General features: G+C 46.4%; 1 protein-coding gene across 1 annotated transcript in view; it reads left to right on the top strand.

Annotated features, from left to right (window-relative positions):
• TRPM6 (transient receptor potential cation channel subfamily M member 6) overlaps positions 1-21,085 on the top strand; it is a 1,083,502-nt gene that overhangs the window by 225,555 nt on the left and 836,862 nt on the right. The window contains exon 2 of the mRNA XM_069229129.1: positions 17,391-17,470. Within this exon, the coding sequence (XP_069085230.1) occupies positions 17,391-17,470 (80 nt within the window). The remainder of the gene's footprint in view (positions 1-17,390; positions 17,471-21,085) is intronic.

The following is a 21,085-nucleotide window of genomic DNA, read 5'->3' as shown; positions in this document are numbered from 1 at the left end:
AATTCTATACTCCTCAGTGGAGAATCCAAAGCCCTCAATCAGGGTACCCTTCATGAGGTCATAAGATTCTGCATCTTTTCCAGAGAGTGTGAGGAGTCTATCCCTACACTTTCCAGTGAACATTTCCCAAAGGAGAGCACCCCAGTGAGATCTGTTTACTTTTCTGGTTACACAAGCCCTCTCAAAAGCTGTGAACCATTTGGTGATGTCATCACCATCTTCATATTTTGTTACAATCCCTTTGGGGATTTTTAGGATGTCAGGAGAATCTCTGACCCTATTTAAGTTGCTGCCACCATCGATGGGACCTAGGCCCATCTCTTTTCTTTCCCTTTCTATGGCTAGGAGCTGCTTTTCCAAAGCCAATCTTTTGACCATCCTGGCTAACAGGGGGTCATCTTCACTGGAGTTATCCTCAGTGATTTCAGAGGTGTTGGTCTCTCCTGTGAGGGAACCAGCATCTCTGACTATTATTTTTGGAGTCAGGGTTTGAGGGACCCTGTTCTCCCTAGATAGGACTGGTAGGGGGGAATTTTCCTCCAAGTCACTATCCTCTTCCTCTGAGTTGCTACCCTCAGAGGGGTTGGCCTTTTCAAACTCTGCCAAAAGCTCCTGGAGCTGTATTTTGGTAGGTTTGGGGCCCATTGTTATTTTCTTTATTTTACAGAGTGACCTTAGCTCCCTCATCTTAAGATGGAGGTAAGGTGTGGTGTCGAGTTCCACCACAGTCACATCTGTGCTAGACATTTTGCTTCTAAAAGTTGGAATACTTTTTAAGAATCTACAACTGGTTCTAGAATCTAATTCAAACTTTTACAAACTTTTAAACTCTAAAAGAAATGCTAAACAGGATCTAACACAAGGCCCTAGCAGGTCTTTTAAGAATTTAGAAAACTTTTCAAATTGCAAAAATCAATTTCTAATGACAATTTTGGAATTTGTCGTGTGATCAGGTATTGGCTGAGTAGTCCAGCAAATGCAAAGTCTTGTACCCCACCGCTGATCCACCTATGTAGGAAGTTGGCTCTGTATGTGCTATTTCAAAGTAAGGAATAGCATGCACAGAGTCCAAGGGTTCCCCTTAGAGGTAAAATAGTGGTAAAAATAGATAATACTAATGCTCTATTTTGTGGTAGTGTGGTCGAGCAGTAGGCTTATCCAAGGAGTAGTGTTAAGCATTTGTTGTACATACACATAGACAATAAATGAGGTACACACACTCAGAGACAAATCCAGCCAATAGGTTTTTGTATAGAAAAATATCTTTTCTTAGTTTATTTTAAGAACCACAGGTTCAAATTCTACATGTAATAGCTCATTCGAAAGGTATTGCAGGTAAGTACTTTAGGAACTTCAAATCATCAAAATTGCATGTATACTTTTCAAGTTATTGACAAATAGCTGTTTTAAAAGTGGACACTTAGTGCAATTTTCACAGTTCCTGGGGGAGGTAAGTTTTTGTTAGTTTCACCAGGTAAGTAAGACACTTACAGGGTTCAGTTCTTGGTCCAAGGTAGCCCACCGTTGGGGGTTCAGAGCAACCCCAAAGTCACCACACCAGCAGCTCAGGGCCGGTCAGGTGCAGAGTTCAAAGTGGTGCCCAAAACACATAGGCTAGAATGGAGAGAAGGGGGGTGCCCCGGTTCCGGTCTGCTTGCAGGTGAGTACCCGCGTCTTCGGAGGGCAGACCAGGGGGGTTTTGTAGGGCACCGGGGGGGACACAAGTCCACACAGAAATTTCACCCTCAGCAGCGCGGGGGCGGCCGGGTGCAGTGTAGAAACAAGCGTCGGGTTTTCAATGTTAGTCTATGAGAGATCTCGGGATCTCTTCAGCGCTGCAGGCAGGCAAGGGGGGGATTCCTCGGGGAAACCTCCACTTGGGCAAGGGAGAGGGACTCCTGGGGGTCACTTCTCCAGTGAAAGTCCGGTCCTTCAGGTCCTGGGGGCTGCGGGTGCAGGGTCTCTCCCAGGCGTCGGGACTTTAGGTTCAAAGAGTCGTGGTCAGGGGAAGCCTCGGGATTCCCTCTGCAGGCGGCGCTGTGGGGGCTCAGGGGGGACAGGTTTTGGTACTCACAGTATCAGAGTAGTCCTGGGGTCCCTCCTGAGGTGTTGGATCGCCACCAGCCGAGTCGGGGTCGCCGGGTGCAGTATTGCAAGTCTCCCGCTTCTTGCGGGGAGCTTGCAGGGTTCTTTAAAGCTGCTGGAAACAAAGTTGCAGCTTTTCTTGGAGCAGGTCCGCTGTCCTCGGGAGTTTCTTGTCTTTTCGAAGCAGGGGCAGTCCTCAGAGGATGTCGAGGTCGCTGGTCCCTTTGGAAGGCGTCGCTGGAGCAGGATCTTTGGAAGGCAGGAGACAGGCCGGTGAGTTTCTGGAGCCAAGGCAGTTGTCGTCTTCTGGTCTTCCGCTGCAGGGTTTTTTTTCAGCTGGGCAGTCCTTCTTCTTGTAGTTGCAGGAATCTAATTTTCTAGGGTTCAGGGTAGCCCTTAAATACTAAATTTAAGGGCGTGTTTAGGTCTGGGGGGTTAGTAGCCAATGGCTACTAGCCCTGAGGGTGGGTACACCCTCCTTGTGCCTCCTCCCAAGGGGAGGGGGTCACAATCCTAACCCTATTGGGGGAATCCTCCATCTGCAAGATGGAGGATTTCTAAAAGTTAGAGTCACCTCAGCTCAGGACACCTTAGGGGCTGTCCTGACTGGCCAGTGACTCCTCCTTGTTATTCTCATTATTTTCTCCGGCCTTGCCGCCAAAAGTGGGGCCTGGCCGGAGGGGGCGGGCAACTCCACTAGCTGGAGTGTCCTGCTGGGTTGGCACAAAGGAGGTGAGCCTTTGAGGCTCACCGCCAGGTGTGACAATTCCTGCCTGGGAGAGGTGTTAGCATCTCCACCCAGTGCAGGCTTTGTTACTGGCCTCAGAGTGACAAGGGCACTCTCCCCATGGGGCCAGCAACATGTCTCGGTTTGTGGCAGGCTGCTAGAACTAGTCAGCCTACACAGATAGTCGGTTAAGTTTCAGGGGGCACCTCTAAGGTGCCCTCTGTGGTGTATTTTACAATAAAATGTACACTGGCATCAGTGTGCATTTATTGTGCTGAGAAGTTTGATACCAAACTTCCCAGTTTTCAGTGTAGCCATTATGGTGCTGTGGAGTTCGTGTTTGACAGACTCCCAGACCATATACTCTTATGGCTACCCTGCACTTACAATGTCTAAGGTTTTGTTTAGACACTGTAGGGGTACCATGCTCATGCACTGGTACCCTCACCTATGGTATAGTGCACCCTGCCTTAGGGCTGTAAGGCCTGCTAGAGGGGTGTCTTACCTATACTGCATAGGCAGTGAGAGGCTGGCATGGCACCCTGAGGGGAGTGCCATGTCGACTTACTCGTTTTGTCCTCACTAGCACACACAAGCTGGCAAGCGGTGTGTCTGTGCTGAGTGAGAGGTCTCCAGGGTGGCATAAGACATGCTGCATCCCTTAGAGACCTTCCTTGGCATCAGGGCCCTTGGTACTAGAAGGACCAGTTACAAGGGACTTATCTGGATGCCAGGGTCTGCCAATTGTGGATACAATGGTACATTTTAGGGGAAGGAACACTGGTGCTGGGGCCTGGTTAGCAGGGTCCCAGCACACTTCTCAGTCAAGTCAGCATCAGTATCAGGCAAAAAGTGGGGGGTAACTGCAACAGGGAGCCATTTCTTTACATCAAGTGTCTCTGGCTTCTTTCTGAATTGCATAGAATGTTTGGGGGGTGGTTCACCTTCTGCAGGGGGAGGGGTGCTGGTGGCCTGTGAGTCCTGTGGCGGGGCCTCCTGGTCACTAGCGGCAGCGGAGGTGGAAGGCTGTTCAGATGTTTGGCTAGTGGCAGGGGCCCACTGGTGTGAGACTGCCTCCCTCATAATGTTGGCCATGTCTGCCAGCACCCCTGCTCTGGACATCAGGGTGTTGTTAATGGCCTGCAATCCTCCCTGATCCCCTGGTGCTGTCCCTTCTGTAACCGCCTGTTCTCCTGCACATTGTCCAGTATCTGGCCCATCATGTCCTGGGAATGTTGATAGGATCCCAGGATCTCGGTGAATGCCTCCTGGAGTGTCCGTTCCCTGGCCTGTCCTCCTCCTTGCGCATAGCAGTCCTCTCAGTGTTCCTATTGGCCTGTGCCTCTGTCCCCTGAACCGTGTGCCCACTGCCACTGACCCCAGGTCCCTGATTGTCTTGGGGGCGAGGTGTGCCCTTTAGTCTCTGTAGAGGTGGACACACTGATGATTGACGTGTCCTGGGGACAAGAGGTATAGGTACGCTGGGTGGGTGCTGTGTGTGGTGTTTCCAGGTTGGGGAGGCTCTGTGGTGGTGTGTGACTGGGCCTGGGGAACCGGCTGTACAGTGGTCCCTGATGGGCCAGGTAGGTCATCCAGATCCTGAAGATCAGAGTTGCTGTCATCACTGTGAACTTCTTCAGTTGGAGGACTCCTCTCCGTTGACATTGGCTGGGGATGTAAATGATGTGTTATAGTTTCTGTGTCTGACATATTGTACGTCCATGGCTTTCCCTCTATGGTTGGATTTGCCCTGCCTGCTTTCACTTGTGTATGTTAATGTATGGTGGGATAGTTAATTCTCTGGGGTGTGCATGCTTTAGTGATGAGTACCTATGCAGGCCTGTGAGCGGTGTCCATGCATTGGTACAGCATGCAGGGCTTGGCATTGGGATGAGTGGTTGGTGATGGTGGGGTGTGAGGGATGTAGTGGAGTAATGGGGGTGAGGGGGTGTGATGGCATGTAAGTAGGGGGGTGATAATAGTGGAGAGTTGACTTACCAGAGTCCAGTCCTCCTGCGACTCTGGCCAGGCCCTCAGGATGCAGTAATGCCAAGAGTTGCTCCTCCCATGCTGTGAGTTGTGAGGGAGGATGTGCGGGTCCACCGCCAGTCCTCTGGGTAGGGAGCTGGTGTCTTGCTGCTATAGAACGTACCTTTTCCCGTAGGTCGTTCCACCTCTTCCTGATGTCATCCCCAGTTCTTGGGTGCTGTTCCACGGCATTGACCCTGTCCACAATTCTCCACCATAGCTCCATCCTCCTAGCTATAGATATCTGCTGCACCTGTGCTCCAAATAGCTGTGGCTCTACCCTGACAATTTCCTCCAGCATGACCCTTAGCTCCTCTTCTGTGAAACAGTGGTGTCCTTGTGGTGCCATGGGTGTTGTGTAATGTGTGTGGTGAGGGTCTGTTGGGTAATGTGTTGGGGTGTGTGATGTGGAGTGCGTGAGTGGTGCAAAGGTGTGAATAGTGTGTGGCTCTAGTTGTGTCAGTGGTCTTGGTGTCTCTTTGCTGGCAATGGTTTGTAATCGTAGAGGGTTGTGGGTAATGTGGGTTATGTGGGTGTGTGCTTTATAGTGGTGTTGGGGTGTGGTGTGTGTATGGGTGTCAGGTGTGTGTTGTTTGAATTGTCCAGTGTGGTCTTATTTTGTTTGTGTGTGTCCATTTTGAGCAAGGTGGTATGTACTGCCAATGGTTTATCGCCGTTGAATGTCCGCTGTGGTGATTGGTGGGTCATAACGTGGTGGGCGTTGTTCTGTTGGGGTGACAGTGTCGGTTTTGATACCGCCAGTTTATCACTGACCTTTGGGCTGGAAGATTTGTGTATGTGGCTGAATACTGATGGATGGGTGTGTGTGTTTCATAATATGGTGAACAGATATCTGCTGCTGCAGTAGTAAGTCAGTAAGTGGAATTTACCGCCAATGTCATAATGAGGGCCTTAGTATTTTCAGAATAGGTTGAGCAATGTCTTGAGCACATTGTTTTAGAAAGTTTGGAGAGCTATGATCAGCCACTCATGATGAGGGGTTTGTTGTACAATGATCTTGCGTATGTCTTGTTTGTCATTTTTTAAAATGTTGACCATACCTTAATATTTCTTTTTGAAAGTTTTAGCTGAACATTTGTATCTCTGGCTGATTTTATGCATTTGTGTGTGTTAGAAATGGGGTTTTTGGTTGGCAGTCAGGTTACCCCCTGTCCAAGCAAAAGCCCTCACTCTAGTCAGGGTAAGTCACACACAATCCAAGATTATCCTGTGCCCACCCTCTGGTAGCTTGGCACGAGCAGTCAGGCTTAACTTAGAAGGCAATGTGTAAAGTATTTGTGCAATAAATCATACAATACCACCATATAGCACCACAAAAATACACCACACAGTGTTTAGAAAAATATATAATATTTATCAGGATAATTGTAGGTCAAAAAGAATAAAGTTGCAATGGGAAATTGTAGAGATATCACTGAAAAGTGATATAAAGTGTCTTAAGTCTTTAGAATATAAACAAAGTCTCTTTCAAGCACAAGTACCTGGTTTAGAGTGGAAAAATCTCCTCAGAGGGCCACAAAAGAAGAGGTGTGTGGAAAAAGGGTGGGTGCGTCGATTTCTCCTCAGCACACACGGACTTGCGTCGTTATTTTCCACGCGGGGAAGTTGGGTGTCGTTTTCCGGCGCGCGGACAGTCTCTTTTCGCGGATCGCGGGGATTACCAGATGTCCCGGGTCTGTGCGTGGATTTTCCTGCTTGTTTTCCGGCTGTGTGTCGTTCTGCAGGGCTGCGCGTCGAAATTACGATCTCACGGCTGGCGTTGCGTCGATTTCTCCTCTAGAGGTCGGGCGGCGTTGTCCTTGCGAAGCCGTGCGTCGGATTTTCGGTCGTCCCAAGAGCGTCGCGTCGATCAGCGTCGGTGTGCGGCGTTTTTCTCGCCGCGGCACAAGCTGTGCGTCGAAATGTTCGGCGCACAGAGCGTCCAAGCGAAAGAGGGAAGTCTTTTTGGTCCTGAGACTTCAGGGAACAGGAGGCAAGCTCTATCCAAGCCCTTGGAGAGCACTTTCACAGCCAGACAAGAGTTCAGCAAGGCAGCAGGCCAACAGCAAGGCAGCAGTCCTTTGTAGAAAGCAGACAGGTGAGTCCTTTGAGCAGCCAGGCAGTTCTTCGTGGCAGGATGTAGTTTCTGGTTCAGGTTTCTTCTCCAGCAAGTGTCTGCTGAGGTAGGGCAGAGGCCCTGTTTTATACCCAAATGTGCCTTTGAAGTGGGGGAGACTTCAAAGAGTGGCTAAGAAGTGCACCAGGTCCCCTTTCAGTTCAATCCTGTCTGCCAGGGTCCCAGTAGGGGGTGTGGCAGTCCTTTGTGTGAGAGCAGGCCCTCCACCCTCCCAGCCCAGGAAGACCCATTCAAAATGCAGATGTATGCAAGTGAGGCTGAGTACCCTGTGTTTGGGGTGTGTCTGAGTGAATGCACAAGGAGCTGTCAACCAAGCCCAGCCAGACGTGGATTGTAAGGCACAGAAGGATTTAAGTGCAAAGAAATGCTCACTTTCTAAAAGTGGCATTTCTAGAATAGTAATATTAAATCCGACTTCACCAGTCAGCAGGACTTTGTATTACCATTCTGGCCATACTAAATATGACTTTCCTGCTCCTTTCAGATCAGCAGCTGCCACTTCAACAGTGTATGAGGGCAGCCCCAATGTTAACCTATGAAGGGAGCAGGCCTCACAGTAGTGTAAAAATGAATTTAGGAGTTTTACACTACCAGGACATATAACTACACAGGTACATGTCCTGCCTTTTACCCACACAGCACCCTGCTCTAGGGGTTACCTAGGGCACACATTAAGGGTGACTTATATGTAGAAAAAGGGGAGTTCTAGGCTTGGCAAGTACTTTTAAATGCCAAGTCGAGGTGGCAGTGAAACTGCACACACAGGCCTTGCAATGGCAGGCCTGAGACAAGGAAAAGGGGCTACTTAAGTGGGTGGCACAACCAGTGCTGCTGGCCCACTAGTAGCATTTAATCTACCAGCCCTATGCACATAAAATGCACCTTACTAGGGACTTAAAAGTAAATTAATAGTCCAATCAGGTATGATTCAAGGTTACCATGTTTTAAGGGAGAGAGCATATGCACTTTAGCACTGGTTAGCAGTGGTAAAGTGCGCAGAGTCTAAAAACCAGCAAAAACAGTGTCCACAAAGTGGAGGGAGGCAGGCAAAAAGTTAGGGGTGACTACCCTAAGGCTGTCAGGTCTAACATGTGTCCCCCCAGCTGAAAGTGGGGAGAGCTACCCGACCTCCTGGGAGCTCTCATCGCTAAGGCGGAAGTACCTGGAGAGACCATCAGCATTGGCGTGGTCAACCCCGGGGGGATGTTCCACCGTAAAGTCCATCCCCTGTAGGGAAATGGACCACCTCAAGAGTTTTGGATTCTCACCCCTCATCTACATGAGCCATCTGAGGGGCCTGTGGTCTGTCTGGACCCGGAAGTGAGTCCCAAACAGGTAGGGTCTTAGCTTCTTTAGTGCCCAGACCACAGCAAAAGCTTCTCTCTCAATAGCACTCCACCTCTGTTCCCGTGGTAATAGCCTTCTGCTAATAAAGACTACTGGTTGATCTCGGCCCTCCTCATTTAGCTGTGCTAGGACTGCCCCTATGCCATGCTCTGAAGCGTCTGTCTGTACGATAAATTCCTGGGAGTAGTCAGGGGCCTTGAGCACGGGGCCGTGCACATGGCTTCCTTCAGGGCGTCAAAGGCTTTCTTACAAGCCTCGGTCCAATTCACCAACCTAGGTTGTTTCTTGGAAGTGAGCTCTGTCAAGGGTGATACAATGGTACCATAGCCCTTGACAAATCTGCGGTAGTATCCTGTGAGGCCTAAAAAGGCTCTCACCTCAGTCTGCGTTCCCGGTGGTTGCCAAGCCTTGATAGTTTCAATCTTGGCCTGGAGTGGCTGCACCTTGCCACCACCCACTAGGTATCCCAAGTACACCACGGAACCCTACCCAATCTGGCACTTACTAGCCTTGATGGTCAGGCCTGCCTGTTGCAGGGCCTGAAGCACCTCCTTGAGGTGAAGCAGGTGTTCCTCCCAGCTGGAACTGTAGACAGCTATGTCATCCAGGTAGGCTGCACAGAAGGCATCCTTGCCAGCTAGGACCCCGTTAACCAACCGTTGGAAGGTAGCGGGGCATTTTTCAATCCAAACGGCATCACCCGGAACTGGTAATGGCCATCAGGGGTTGAAAATGCGGATCTTTCCTTAGCCCCCTCAGTCAGGGCGATCTGCCAGTACCCCGAAGTAAGATCAAACGTACTCAGGAACTTGGCAGCGCCCAGCCTGTCAACGAGCTCATCAGCTCGGGGGATGGGGTGAGCATCAGTCCGTGTGACTGAGTTGAGACCCCGGTAGTCCACACAGAACCGGAGTTCTGGCTTCGCACCTGGGGCAGTAGCCTTAGGGACCAACACCACTGGGCTGGCCCAGGGACTACTGGATCTCTCGATAACCCCTAGAGTCAACATCTTGGAGACCTCCTCCTTGATGCTGGCCTTCACCTTATCCGACAACCTGTAAATTTTGTTCTTCACAGGGAGACTGTCACCGGTGTCAATATCATGAACACAGAGGTGGGTCAGTCCAGGAGTAAGGGAGAACAGGGGGGAGAACTGCTCCGACAGCTCATAGCAGTCTCCTTTCTGGTTTAGAGTCAGGGAGTCAGAAAGAATGACCCCGCTTACTGACCCATCACCTTCTTGGGCAGAGAGGAGGTCGGGGAGAGGTTCACTCTCCTCTTCCATTCCTTCATCTGTGACCAGAAGCATGTTGATCTCCGACCTCTCACAGTGAGCCTTTAGTCGGTTCACATGGAGCACCCTTAGGGGATTCCTAGGGGTTTGGAGGTCCACTAGGTAAGTGGCCTCCCCTTTCCGCTCCTTGATTTCAAATGGGCCAGACCAGCGGTCCTGGAGAGCTCTAGGCTCTACTGGCTCCATTACCCACACTTTGTCTCCAGGTTGAAACTCTACCAGGGTGGCCTTCTGGTTATACCAGTGTTTCATTACCTCTTGACTGGCCTCAAGGTTACTTTGGGCCTCTTTCCAGAAGCGGGTCATCTGGTTGCGGAGGGCCAACATGTAGCTGACCACGTCCTGAGGGGGTGCCTTTGGAGCTTTCTCCAATCCCTCCTTGACAATGCTTAAGGGTCCCCTGACAGGGTACCCATAGAGAAGCTCAAAGGGACTGAACCCTACCCCCCTCTGGGGGACCTCTCTGTAAGCAAAGAGAAGGCATGGTAAGAGGACGTCCCACTTACGCCTCATGGCCTCAGGGAGGCCACCAATCATGCCTTTCAGGGTCTTGTTGAATCTCTCCACAAGGCCATTAGACTGGGGGTGATAGGGTGTGGTGAACTTGTAGGTTACACCACACGCATCCCACAGAGACTTTATGTATGCAGACATGAAGTTAGTGCCTCTGTCAGACACTATCTCCTTGGGGAATCCCACACGGGTGAATATCCCCATCAGAGTTCTGGTCACCACCAGTGCAGTTACGGTCCTCAGAGGGATTGCCTTTGGGTAACGGGTGGCATGGTCCACCAAAACCAGGATGAACCTGTTGCCTAAGGCAGTTTTGGGGTCCAAGGGACCAACAATGTTGATGCCCACCCTTTCAAAGGGGGTGCCAACGACAGGAAGTGGAATCAGGGGGCTTTTACCCCTTTTTCCTGCTTTACCACTGGCCTGGCAGGTAGGACAAGATCTGCAGAATTTATCTGAGTGTGTCCTCATTTTGGGCCAATAAAAGTGGGTGACAAGCCTGTTAAAGGTCTTGCCTTGCCCCAAATGTCCTGCCAGGGGAATGTCGTGAGCCAGACCCAGTAGGAAGGTTCGGTAACATTGGGGGACCACCAGCGTACGTGCTGCCCCAAAGGCCGGAACCTTACGCTCACTGTAGAGGAGATAATTCTCCCAATATAGGTGGTGATCGCCAGAGGTGTCACCTGCCGCCTGGTTTGAGGCTTGTTTCCTCAGACCTTCTAGAGTGGGACATTCTTTCTGCACCTTGCAGAATTCCTCCCTGGTGGGTCCACCCTCAACTTGCCAGCCAGCAAGCTCAGGTAAGTCACCTAGGGTGGCAATGTCTTCCCCAGTTGGCTCGGGAGCCTCCTCCTCAGGAGCCCCGTCAGCCACTGCGGGAACTTCTGGGGCCGGTTTCCCGTGCCCCTGGTCCCTCCTCTTGGCAGCTCTCTGGGCCATCGTTCCAGGCTCCAGATGCCCTTGACTTCCCTCTCGGTCAGCCATGGACCGTGTGGTCATGCAGACCCACTCAGGTAACCCTAACATCTCAGGTGAGACTTGAGTTCCACTTCTTTCCAAGCAGTATGCTCAAGATCATTGCCTAACAGACAATCTACAGGCATGGCAGGACTCACAGCTACTTTCAGAGTACCAGAGACCCCCCCCCACTCAAAGGGAACCAGAGCCACCGGTAGGTGACTCTCGCGATTGTCAGCGACTATGACCTGGTGGAATGTATTAGGTACTATCTGCTCTGTTGACACCAGCTGACTCTTGATAGTAGTTATACTGGCTCCTGTGTCACGCAGAGCCTCCACCTTCTGCCCATCAATGGTGACCCACTGCCGGTACTTGGAAGTATTTTTGGGCATGTGGACCTTGGGCACCATTTCTCCTTCTCCCAGGGACACTAGGGAAATCTCTACCTGTTCCCCAAAGCTATCTGGGTCCATCTCCCCCCGAGCGCTACACTAGTCAACCCAGGTGCCTGTCCGGTAGTGGACGGTGCCCTCTTGGGGCACTGGGGATCGCCTTTATAGTGACCATACTGGTAACACTCCATGCATTTGGGGTTAGGTTTCCCTGACCTGTCATATGTCCCTGGCTTTTTCCCAAATTTGGAAAAGGAAGGGTTGCCACCCCCTCCCTGGGGATTCTTTTGGGGGCCTTTGGAGAGTTCCTTATCTGCAAGTTTATCTCCCCCCTCTTTCTTCTGTTGGGAACCCTGACCACCTTTGTGGGAGTCCCCCCCAGGTACCTTCTTGGACACTCTGGTGCTAACCCAGAGGTCCGCCTCCTCAGCAAGCTTCCTGGGATCAGTCAGCTTGCTATCCACTAAGTGCTGGTGCAACTCTGTATAAGTAGTATTAAGCATATGCTCTCTTAGAATCAAGTCATATAAACCTTTATAATCAGCTACTTTGTTGCCCCGCACCCATCCATTCAGTGCCTTACTGGAGAAGTCAAAGAAATCTACCCATGTTTGTGTGGTTTGTTTGGTGCTGTCCCTGAACCTCTGACGGTATCCCTTAGGGGTCAGCCCAAACTTGGCAAGTAAAATGGCTTTCTGAAGTGGGTATGTGTTTTGATCAGGTTGATCCAATGTGAGGAGTGTATCCCTCCCCAATGGCGGTACATAACCCCACATAGCTACCCCCCATTGCCCTTCAGGAACCTCATGAGCCCTTAGTGCAACTTCATAAGCAGCTAACCATTTATCTATGTCATCTCCCACCACAAAACTGGGCACCACATTTTTGGGTATACGAACCTTCTTTTCTCCAGCAGGTCCTGTCAGTATGCTGCCACCATTATTGCTGGATTCAGACTGTCTTGCCTTGATCTCCAGCTCCTTGAGACTCAGTTCATGAGCCAACAATAGTTTCTTTTCAGCCAAAGCTCTTTCAGCTTCCACCTGTTTGGCTGCTCTTTCAGCTTCTGCTTGTTTAGCTGCCCTTTCAGCTTCTGCTTGAATCTGTTTGGCTGTTCTTTCAGCTTCAATCTGTTTGGCTGCTCTTTCAGCCTCAGCTTGTTTGGCTTCTCTTTCTGCCCTTCTCTCCTCCTGTTGAGCCTCAATTTTCAGTTTTGCCATTTGCAATTGGAACTCCCTTTCTTCTCTCCTTTCCTCTGCGGTCAGGCTTTGCACAGAGACAGTGCTCCCTGGTCTGGAAGGGTGCACAATTGCAGTGGTAACACCATCCACAGATAGTGAAAATTCCTCTGAGGGGCCATTTTCTGGCTCCTCTTCCTCATCATCCTCTAAATGGGCTTCTGCCCAGGCCCTCAGTGCCACTTGAAAGTCCTCCTTTCTGGAGGCCCCTTGGGTGGGTACCCTCAATGCCCTGCAGAATCCTCTTAGTTGTTTGACCGTATATGTATCCAACTGGACTAAGTCAAAGTCCCCTGTCTGAGACCCAGTCAGAGACATGTTGAGTGAGGATTTAGTTTTTGAAAATTGTCAGGAAAAAACGGATTTGCAAAAAGAGATAAAAACCAAGTTGACCTTCAACTGTGGGTAGGTAGTGAAATACTTAGCTACTGTATGTCACTTCACAAATACAAGTCCTATCCTCACCGCTGATCACCAATGTTAGAAATGGGGTTTTTGGTTGGCAGTCAGGTTACCCCCTGTCCAAGCAAAAGCCCTCACTCTAGTCAGGGTAAGTCACACACAATCCAAGATTATCCTGTGCCTACCCTCTGGTAGCTTGGCACGAGTAGTCAGGCTTAACTTAGAAGGCAATGTGTAAAGTATTTGTGCAATAAATCATACAATACCACCATATAGCACCACAAAAATACACCACACAGTGTTTAGAAAAATATATAATATTTATCAGGATAATTGTAGGTCAAAAAGAATAAAGTTGCAATGGGAAATTGTAGAGATATCACTGAAAAGTGATATAAAGTGTCTTAAGTCTTTAGAATATAAACAAAGTCTCTTTCAAGCACAAGTACCTGGTTTAGAGTGGAAAAATCTCCTCAGAGGGCCACAAAAGAAGAGGGGGGTTATTCTAACTTTGGAGGAGTGTTAATCCGTCCCAAAAGTGACGGTAAAGTGACGGATATACCACCAGCCGTATTACGAGTTCCATAGGATATAATGGACTCGTAATACGGCTGGTGGTAAATCCGTCACTTTTCCGTCACTTTTGGGACGGATTAACACCTCCTCCAAAGTTAGAATAACCACCCTAGTGTGTGGAAAAAGGTTGGGTGCGTCGATTTCTCCTCAGCACACACGGACTTGCGTCGTTATTTTCCACCCGGGGAAGTCGGGCGTCGTTTTCCGGCGCGCGGACAGTCTCTTTTCGTGGATCGCGGGGATTACCAGATGTCCCGGGTCTGTGCGTGGATTTTCCTGCTTGTTTTCCGGCTGTGCGTCGTTCTGCGGGGCTGCGCGTCGAAATTACGATCTCACGGCAGGCGTCGCGTCGATTTCTCCTCTAGAGGTCGGGCGGCGTTGTCCTTGCGAAGCCGTGCGTCGGATTTTCGGTCGTCCCAAGAGCGTTGCGTCGATCAGCGTCGGTGTGCGGCGTTTTTCTCGCCGCGGCACAAGCTGTGCGTCGAAATTTTCGACGCACGGAGCGTCCAAGCGAAAGAGGGAAGTCTTTTTGGTACTCAGACTTCAGGGAACAGGAGGAAAGCTCTATCCAAGCCCTTGGAGAGCACTTTCACAGCCAGACAAGAGTTCAGCAAGGCAGCAGGCCAACATCAAGGCAGCAGTCCTTTGTAGAAAGCAGACAGGTGAGTCCTTTGAGCAGCCAGGCAGTTCTTCTTGGCAGGATGTAGTTTCTGGTTCAGGTTTCTTCTCCAGCAAGTGTCTGCTGAGGTAGGGCAGAGGCCCTGTTTTATACCCAAATGTGCCTTTGAAGTGGGGGAGACTTCAAAGAGTGGCTAAGAAGTGCACCAGGTCCCCTTTCAGTTCAATCCTGTCTGCCAGGGTCCCAGTAGGGGGTGTGGCAGTCCTTTGTGTGACAGCAGGCCCTCCACCCTCCCAGCCGAGGAAGACCCATTCAAAATGCAGATGTATGCAAGTGAGGCTGAGTACCCTGTGTTTGGGGTGTGTCTGAGTGAATGCACAAGGAGCTGTCAACCAAGCCCAGCCAGACGTGGATTGTAAGGCACAGAAGGATTTAAGTGCAAAGAAATGCTCACTTTCTAAAAGTGGCATTTCTAGAATAGTAATATTAAATCCGACTTCACCAGTCAGCAGGATTTTGTATTACCATTCTGGCCATACTAAATATGACTTTCCTGCTCCTTTCAGATCAGCAGCTGCCACTTCAACAGTGTATGAGGGCAGCCCCAATGTTAGCCTATGAAGGGAGCAGGCCTCACAGTAGTGTAAAAACGAATTTAGGAGTTTTACACTACCAGGACATATAACTACACAGGTACATGTCCTGCCTTTTACCCACACAGCACCCTGCTCTAGGGGTTACCTAGGGCACACATTAAGGGTGACTTATATGTAGAAAAAGGGGAGTTCTAGGCTTGGCAAGTACTTTTAAATGCCAAGTCGAGGTGGCAGTGAAACTGCACACACAGGCCTTGCAATGGCAGGCCTGAGACAAGGAAAAGGGGCTACTTAAGTGGGTGGCACAACCAGTGCTGCTGGCCCACTAGTAGCATTTAATCTACCAGCCCTATGCACATAAAGTGCACCTTACTAGGGACTTATAAGTAAATTAATAGTCCAATCAGGTATGATTCAAGGTTACCATGTTTTAAGGGAGAGAGCATATGCACTTTAGCACTGGTTAGCAGTGGTAATGTGCGCAGAGTCTAAAAACCAGCAAAAACAGTGTACACAAAGTGGAGGGAGGCAGGCAAAAAGTTAGGGGTGACTACCCTAAGGCTGTCAGGTCTAACAGTGTGTTTTTAAGATCTTGTCTGAGAAAGATTCAGAAATAGTGGTAGCAATTGGAGCTGAGGAGGGGGTTTATGAGTTGGGTTTGAGGATTATTTAATCCGAAAAGTGCTGTGGTGTCAATTTGAGGATTCATTGTTTTTAAGTAATTGGAATGTGTGACATAATTTTTTTCTCTGTGAAGTTTTCTATGTATTTTCAGACCCTACAGAGTTTCAGAAGTTTATTGCTTATGCCAAATCTTATCAGGTTTCTAGTTATTCTGCTTGATTTTAGCCTTTATACGTAACATTGGAACAAAATGACTTTCCTTAAATACTTTTTGAGAGAAGGTGGGCAAATTGTTGATAGTTTTCAGTGATGAAAGTTTGTTTTCAGTGGTGAGATATTCTGTTGATAGAGGATTTTTGAGCACTAGCCATAGATTTCAAATCTATTGAATGCCGCAGAATGGAGAAGTGATTTAAAGGTCTTCTTCAAATGTTAATGTTTTTGCTTGTCCTGATTTGTAGATCTGAATATTTGTCGTGTGAAGTGAAAGTGTATGGTGGTCTGTCCAATGAAGAATCATGTGCTAGCAGATGTTTATTTGTTCTAGGGAGTGAGAAATAGAGGTCAAGGGTTTTCTTCTTTATGCACTGGAATTTCAATATGTTTGGAGAGGTCATGTAAGTTTCTTCTGTAAGTTTTGTAACAAGTAGATTTTTGTCGCTATTACATGGGATGTTAATGGCGCCCAGGACAATATTCAAGCTGACTGTTACAGATACCAATCCAAAGTAATTGTAAGAAAGGGAATCTGTGATTCCACATTTCCAGATGGATTTATCTATGACAACAATGCCACCTCCCATTGTGTAGCTCCTGTCTTTGTGAATAATACTGTAACCATTGGGGGATAAGGAAGTTAAAAGTGAGGTGAGGATGTGGAGAACCAGGTTTTAGTGATTAAAATCAGGTTTAATTTAAACTTTTTACAAGCTCAGAAATCACGGGTGCAAGTGCTTGTGCATCTCTCTCATTAATTAACATGCATTCTAAACTAGTGTTTAGGGTGTGGTAGCGTGACTAGCAAGGGAGATTTTGATTTAAATTCTGTTTTTGGTATGCTGGTCTTTTTCTGAAACATTTTGAAATTTGCAAAGTATTGGGAAAAAAGTTTCAAAGTTTGTAAAGGAAAATCTTCACAAATGTTCATGCTGCTAATCTGCATGCAGTGGACCACTGGATACCCTACTGTATTTGAGGGCTCAGATAAAAGAGTGGTCATCTTTGCTCAAGTAGGAATGTTCCTGCCTGCATCCAAAAAGTGAAGGGCATATCCCTGTACCATCTGCACCATCATTAATGACCTGCCTTTCAACAAGTTGTTCCTTTGCTGTAACCTTTGTTTAAAAACGTAGTACTTGATATAGATCTTGGCGGATGGGATGCTCCTTCATAAACGTGATGGATATCCCTTCTGCTGTATTACAAGTTCAGTATATCCCATGACACATGTAATACTGTGTATGGGATATGCATCACGTTTGTAACTGAGTATCCCATCCACTAAGCTCTAAATCAGGCACTCAGTCATTCCTATTAAATGCAGTTTCTTAGCTTTTGCACCAGAGTTGTGTGCCATTTTGTTATTCCCTTTTAGCCCATGCTTGAACATTTCTTAGAGAGTTATGTCACAGGTAACTTGGCTTTATGTCCACCCATATTATTTACTAACATTTTATCAGATATTAGATCTGCTCTGTCACCACAAGAAAATGCTCCAAAATTGAGAAGTTCTAAACCTCATTGTGACGACGAGTGTTTTTGGAGTCAGCACATTAACCACTTCCATATCAATTGTTATATTTTTCTCTGTATGCACTGTATTAAAATTGATGACTTCCTATTTTTCTTTCAGTCGCATAAATCGTGGATTGAAGGAGTCTTCTATAAAAGAGAATGTTCAAAAATCATACCTAGTTCAAGAGACCCTCACAGGTACAGTGTGGCTCCTCATTAATTTACTGTATTGTATATATACTGTCAACAAAGGGCCTGATTTAGAGTTTGGTGGACAGGCTACTCCATAAAAACAAGACAGGCAACCTGTCCCACATATTACAAAGCCATTATATCCAATGGCACTTGGATATCGCTTAACTCTATTATCAGGCTCCAAATCTCTTGGCTACGATTTCCTGTCATATTAATTTATATATACACATCATGTTATGGGATTTAAAGTATTTAACTTTACAGGCAGGGTTCTGTTAACTGAACATGCACATTTTTGTCAAATATTTACTCTTCCTCTTCAGTGTTTTTGTAATAAAAAAAGCACATGGACTGAATCTCAATGATATTGAGATAGACATGCAAACTAATCATTGCCTATGTCATGCTTATGTATGTGCACAGTTTGCAGATGTTTGGCTATGTACATATATTTGTGGATCCCTTGCCAAATTTGCATTTGTTGTAAGAAACACACGCATGTATGTATGGCTGTCACAGACAACAGTGACTTACATCGCTTATCCTAACATTATGGGTTTGTTGTGTATGCAATGCCTATACATTGAGAATGTGTAGATTCAAAAATGTAATTTATGTTTTGTTCTTCTCTAAATAAATTATAAACAAATAGTTTTATAATTTGAAATAAATATGTGAAAAATAATTTCCAAACAACATAATAAAAACATAATTAAAATGACATGGAAAGCATTTTTTACTTCAATATTTTTTTTTTTAAAGTGCAAAAGTGATATTCTTACCTCTGATATTTGTGCAACAATATTTCTGTAGTCATGATATTTTGACCGCCATATGTTGGTCAAATGTATTTGGGGGTCAATCTTTAGCTGGATTATCACTGTAACAATTAGGACCCTCACACTGCTGCAACACCCCTTATCCATCTCATGCCAACCTCGCCAGGTATAATAATCACACAACCAGTGTCATGTGATGGCACATGCAGTATGAAATACAACCGCAAAAGAAACATACTGCCATTCAAACTTTTACAAACATGAACAGATATAGCATTATAATTGTACCACCCACTAACATAGAATAACCATATACAAAGCTGTACAACTACAAAATAGTGACACCGACCTATGCAACTGCTTAGTGTATAGACATATACAATGCAGTTGTATATAACAAATACATAGTAAAAACACTTTTAGCGCAAGCAAAGACACTCTCCAATATGTTGCAACTCAATAATAAAGACATCTTCCATGTGATTAGAGAAATCGCAACTAATGCCTGTAGTAATATCATTGAGTATATTGAGTACGTTATTTGAGATGCCATCAGTGATGTCAACTAACATACCATCAGTGATGTCATATGTGAGGTCATGAATAGTACTTGACTTGGGCATGAATTATGGTTATCATAGCTAACCATAACTGCTAAATGTAACTGTTTTTCACAATATTATGGTGATTGATATGTTAGCTATTTTATTTTTGGAGCACAATATTTTTACGCACAATATTTTGACATATAGCCCTGCAAACAATTTATGAACTTTTGCCAAGTCTGGGAGGTGTCCACACTCTGCAAACTCTCACAGTCCAACCCTTGTCAGCAGTTTTTTCTCATACATAAAAGTTTGCGATACTGGTCGCCTTATGGAATGTTGTTTTGAATACTCATTTGAAATTCTGACTTTTTGTAATAATAAAAGGTAATGTGAGGGGTTTTCTCATGTTAGCATCTGCTCACAGGTTTAGAGAGTTGCTGGCAATATTCTTTTTTTGTCAAAGGTTTTAGTACACTCTTTCTTTTTCAAAGATGACAGGGATTACGCTTGTCAACTGTTTTTCTCCCAGGTAATGTTTGTCAGGTGTGGAGACCTATGCATACAGATGAAAATAAGAGAGTTGGTAGAACAGGTTTTTCAGTTTGTGCATGGCAGCCTGAATGTGCTGTTTGGTGGAATGAAACACCAACTTGGCCCAGGATATGAGGGAGCGTATCTGCCTCAATGAGGAAGGGTAAGCCTGCAGTGTATGTTGGTTGAATCTAAATATGATTGACAGTGACTGTGGGGCCAAATTGACTGTGTTTCTGTATGTGAGTGAGCATCTGCAAATGCTGAGTAAATATTAGAGCAGGGGTTTGAAAGTCATTCAGTTATGTGAGAATATGATGGGGGAACTAGCTAAAGAAGATGTGAGATGTTAGCTTTCCAACATACCCACTCTCAATCATCCAGGTGAGGAGAGGAAAAAGCTACGATTCTAGTCAATGATGGATCTCCCTAGGAGCAGGGAAAGGATCTTCAAAAATCCCATGCCTGGACAGGCTATGTGATGTTGATTCAGTAAAGAGGAGTTAATACAAATCTTGAGATGTAGTAAACGGGTGACACATTTTGGATGAGATAGGGCACAAATAGAAGCCTGTTTCTTCTCAAGGTGGGTGGGTCACACTCCTAAGATTCCTAGGACAAAACCAAGGTCCAAGCCATTATTTACACACCAGTGACCCAAGTCTTGAGCAACTGTATATTTTACCCTTAATGGGACATAGTAGGGTGAGCCCCTCTCACAGTACAATCCTTGCCTACAGCCTTAGCTTTGCAGTCAGCATTCCCTGGGAAAGCGAGCAAGCCTTCAAAAATTGTCTAGGTAAGGTTGGAGGAACCATTTAGTCTGTTTAGGTGAGCAGAATTGCTTCAGAATCAAGGGAGATAAGAAGACATCAGGAGGGTGTAGTGCTTACATTCAGAATGGTTCAGGCTACTATGATAATATGTTAATGTTTTAACTGTCACTTGGTGTCAATGAATGAATCAATCAATCAAAAAACTTTATTCAACTGTTGTGTAATCATGAAAGTACAGAATTAACAATAATGCATATAAAAACCAAAGCCCAATCATAAAAAAATTGTAATACACCCATGGTTAAAACGATCATATACATCTAAAAGAGTAGGAAGTAAAAACATATATATAAAAGAGCCTACTTGAAATAATAAATGCTTTTATACACTGCTATATTACATTGTTCCGTGCTTACTTCTGTGCAAATAGAAAACAGTAGCTCAATCAAGGTGCATTGAGTGTCTATAGGGTATGACAGCCCGTAAGAACAAGCTTACATAAAAACATGTTTCGTTGTCATGAAGTTGTTTTAAAAAAAACAGTAATAACTGAGTGCATTGCATCACATTTCTAGACTTAATAAAAGGCATTAAAACATTTTAGCATATTTCTGATTAAAACCACAGAAAAAAGTGAAATGTAACATCAACTGTTTAAATGTGTTATTGGATGGGCAAACAAACGATTCTAAACTGTGCTGAAAACCTAATGGGAAGCAAAGTAAATATTTTACTGTCTGACCGAAAACAGAACAAATAAAGAGCATTCCCATCTGCCTCTCCCAGTACATTGGTAATTACTCAGGATGTTTTCATGGTTCACTAACACATAGGTTGAAATGGAAGTTTTTGACATTTCTGTGCTTAACCTTTTTTCCGGGATAAGTGAACAAAGAAGTTTGAGCTTGCTTCCTACTGATTGTAGCACATGTTTCAATATTGGTGAAAGCCTGGGGAACACCAATAGCATCCAAAGATTTTTTT

Source organism: Pleurodeles waltl, chromosome 1_1 (assembly GCF_031143425.1).
Source record: "Pleurodeles waltl isolate 20211129_DDA chromosome 1_1, aPleWal1.hap1.20221129, whole genome shotgun sequence".
In the NCBI taxonomy this organism is placed as follows: domain Eukaryota; kingdom Metazoa; phylum Chordata; class Amphibia; order Caudata; family Salamandridae; genus Pleurodeles; species Pleurodeles waltl.
Note: the sequence above shows the minus strand (reverse complement) of the source record. Positions and strands in the feature narration are given on the sequence as shown.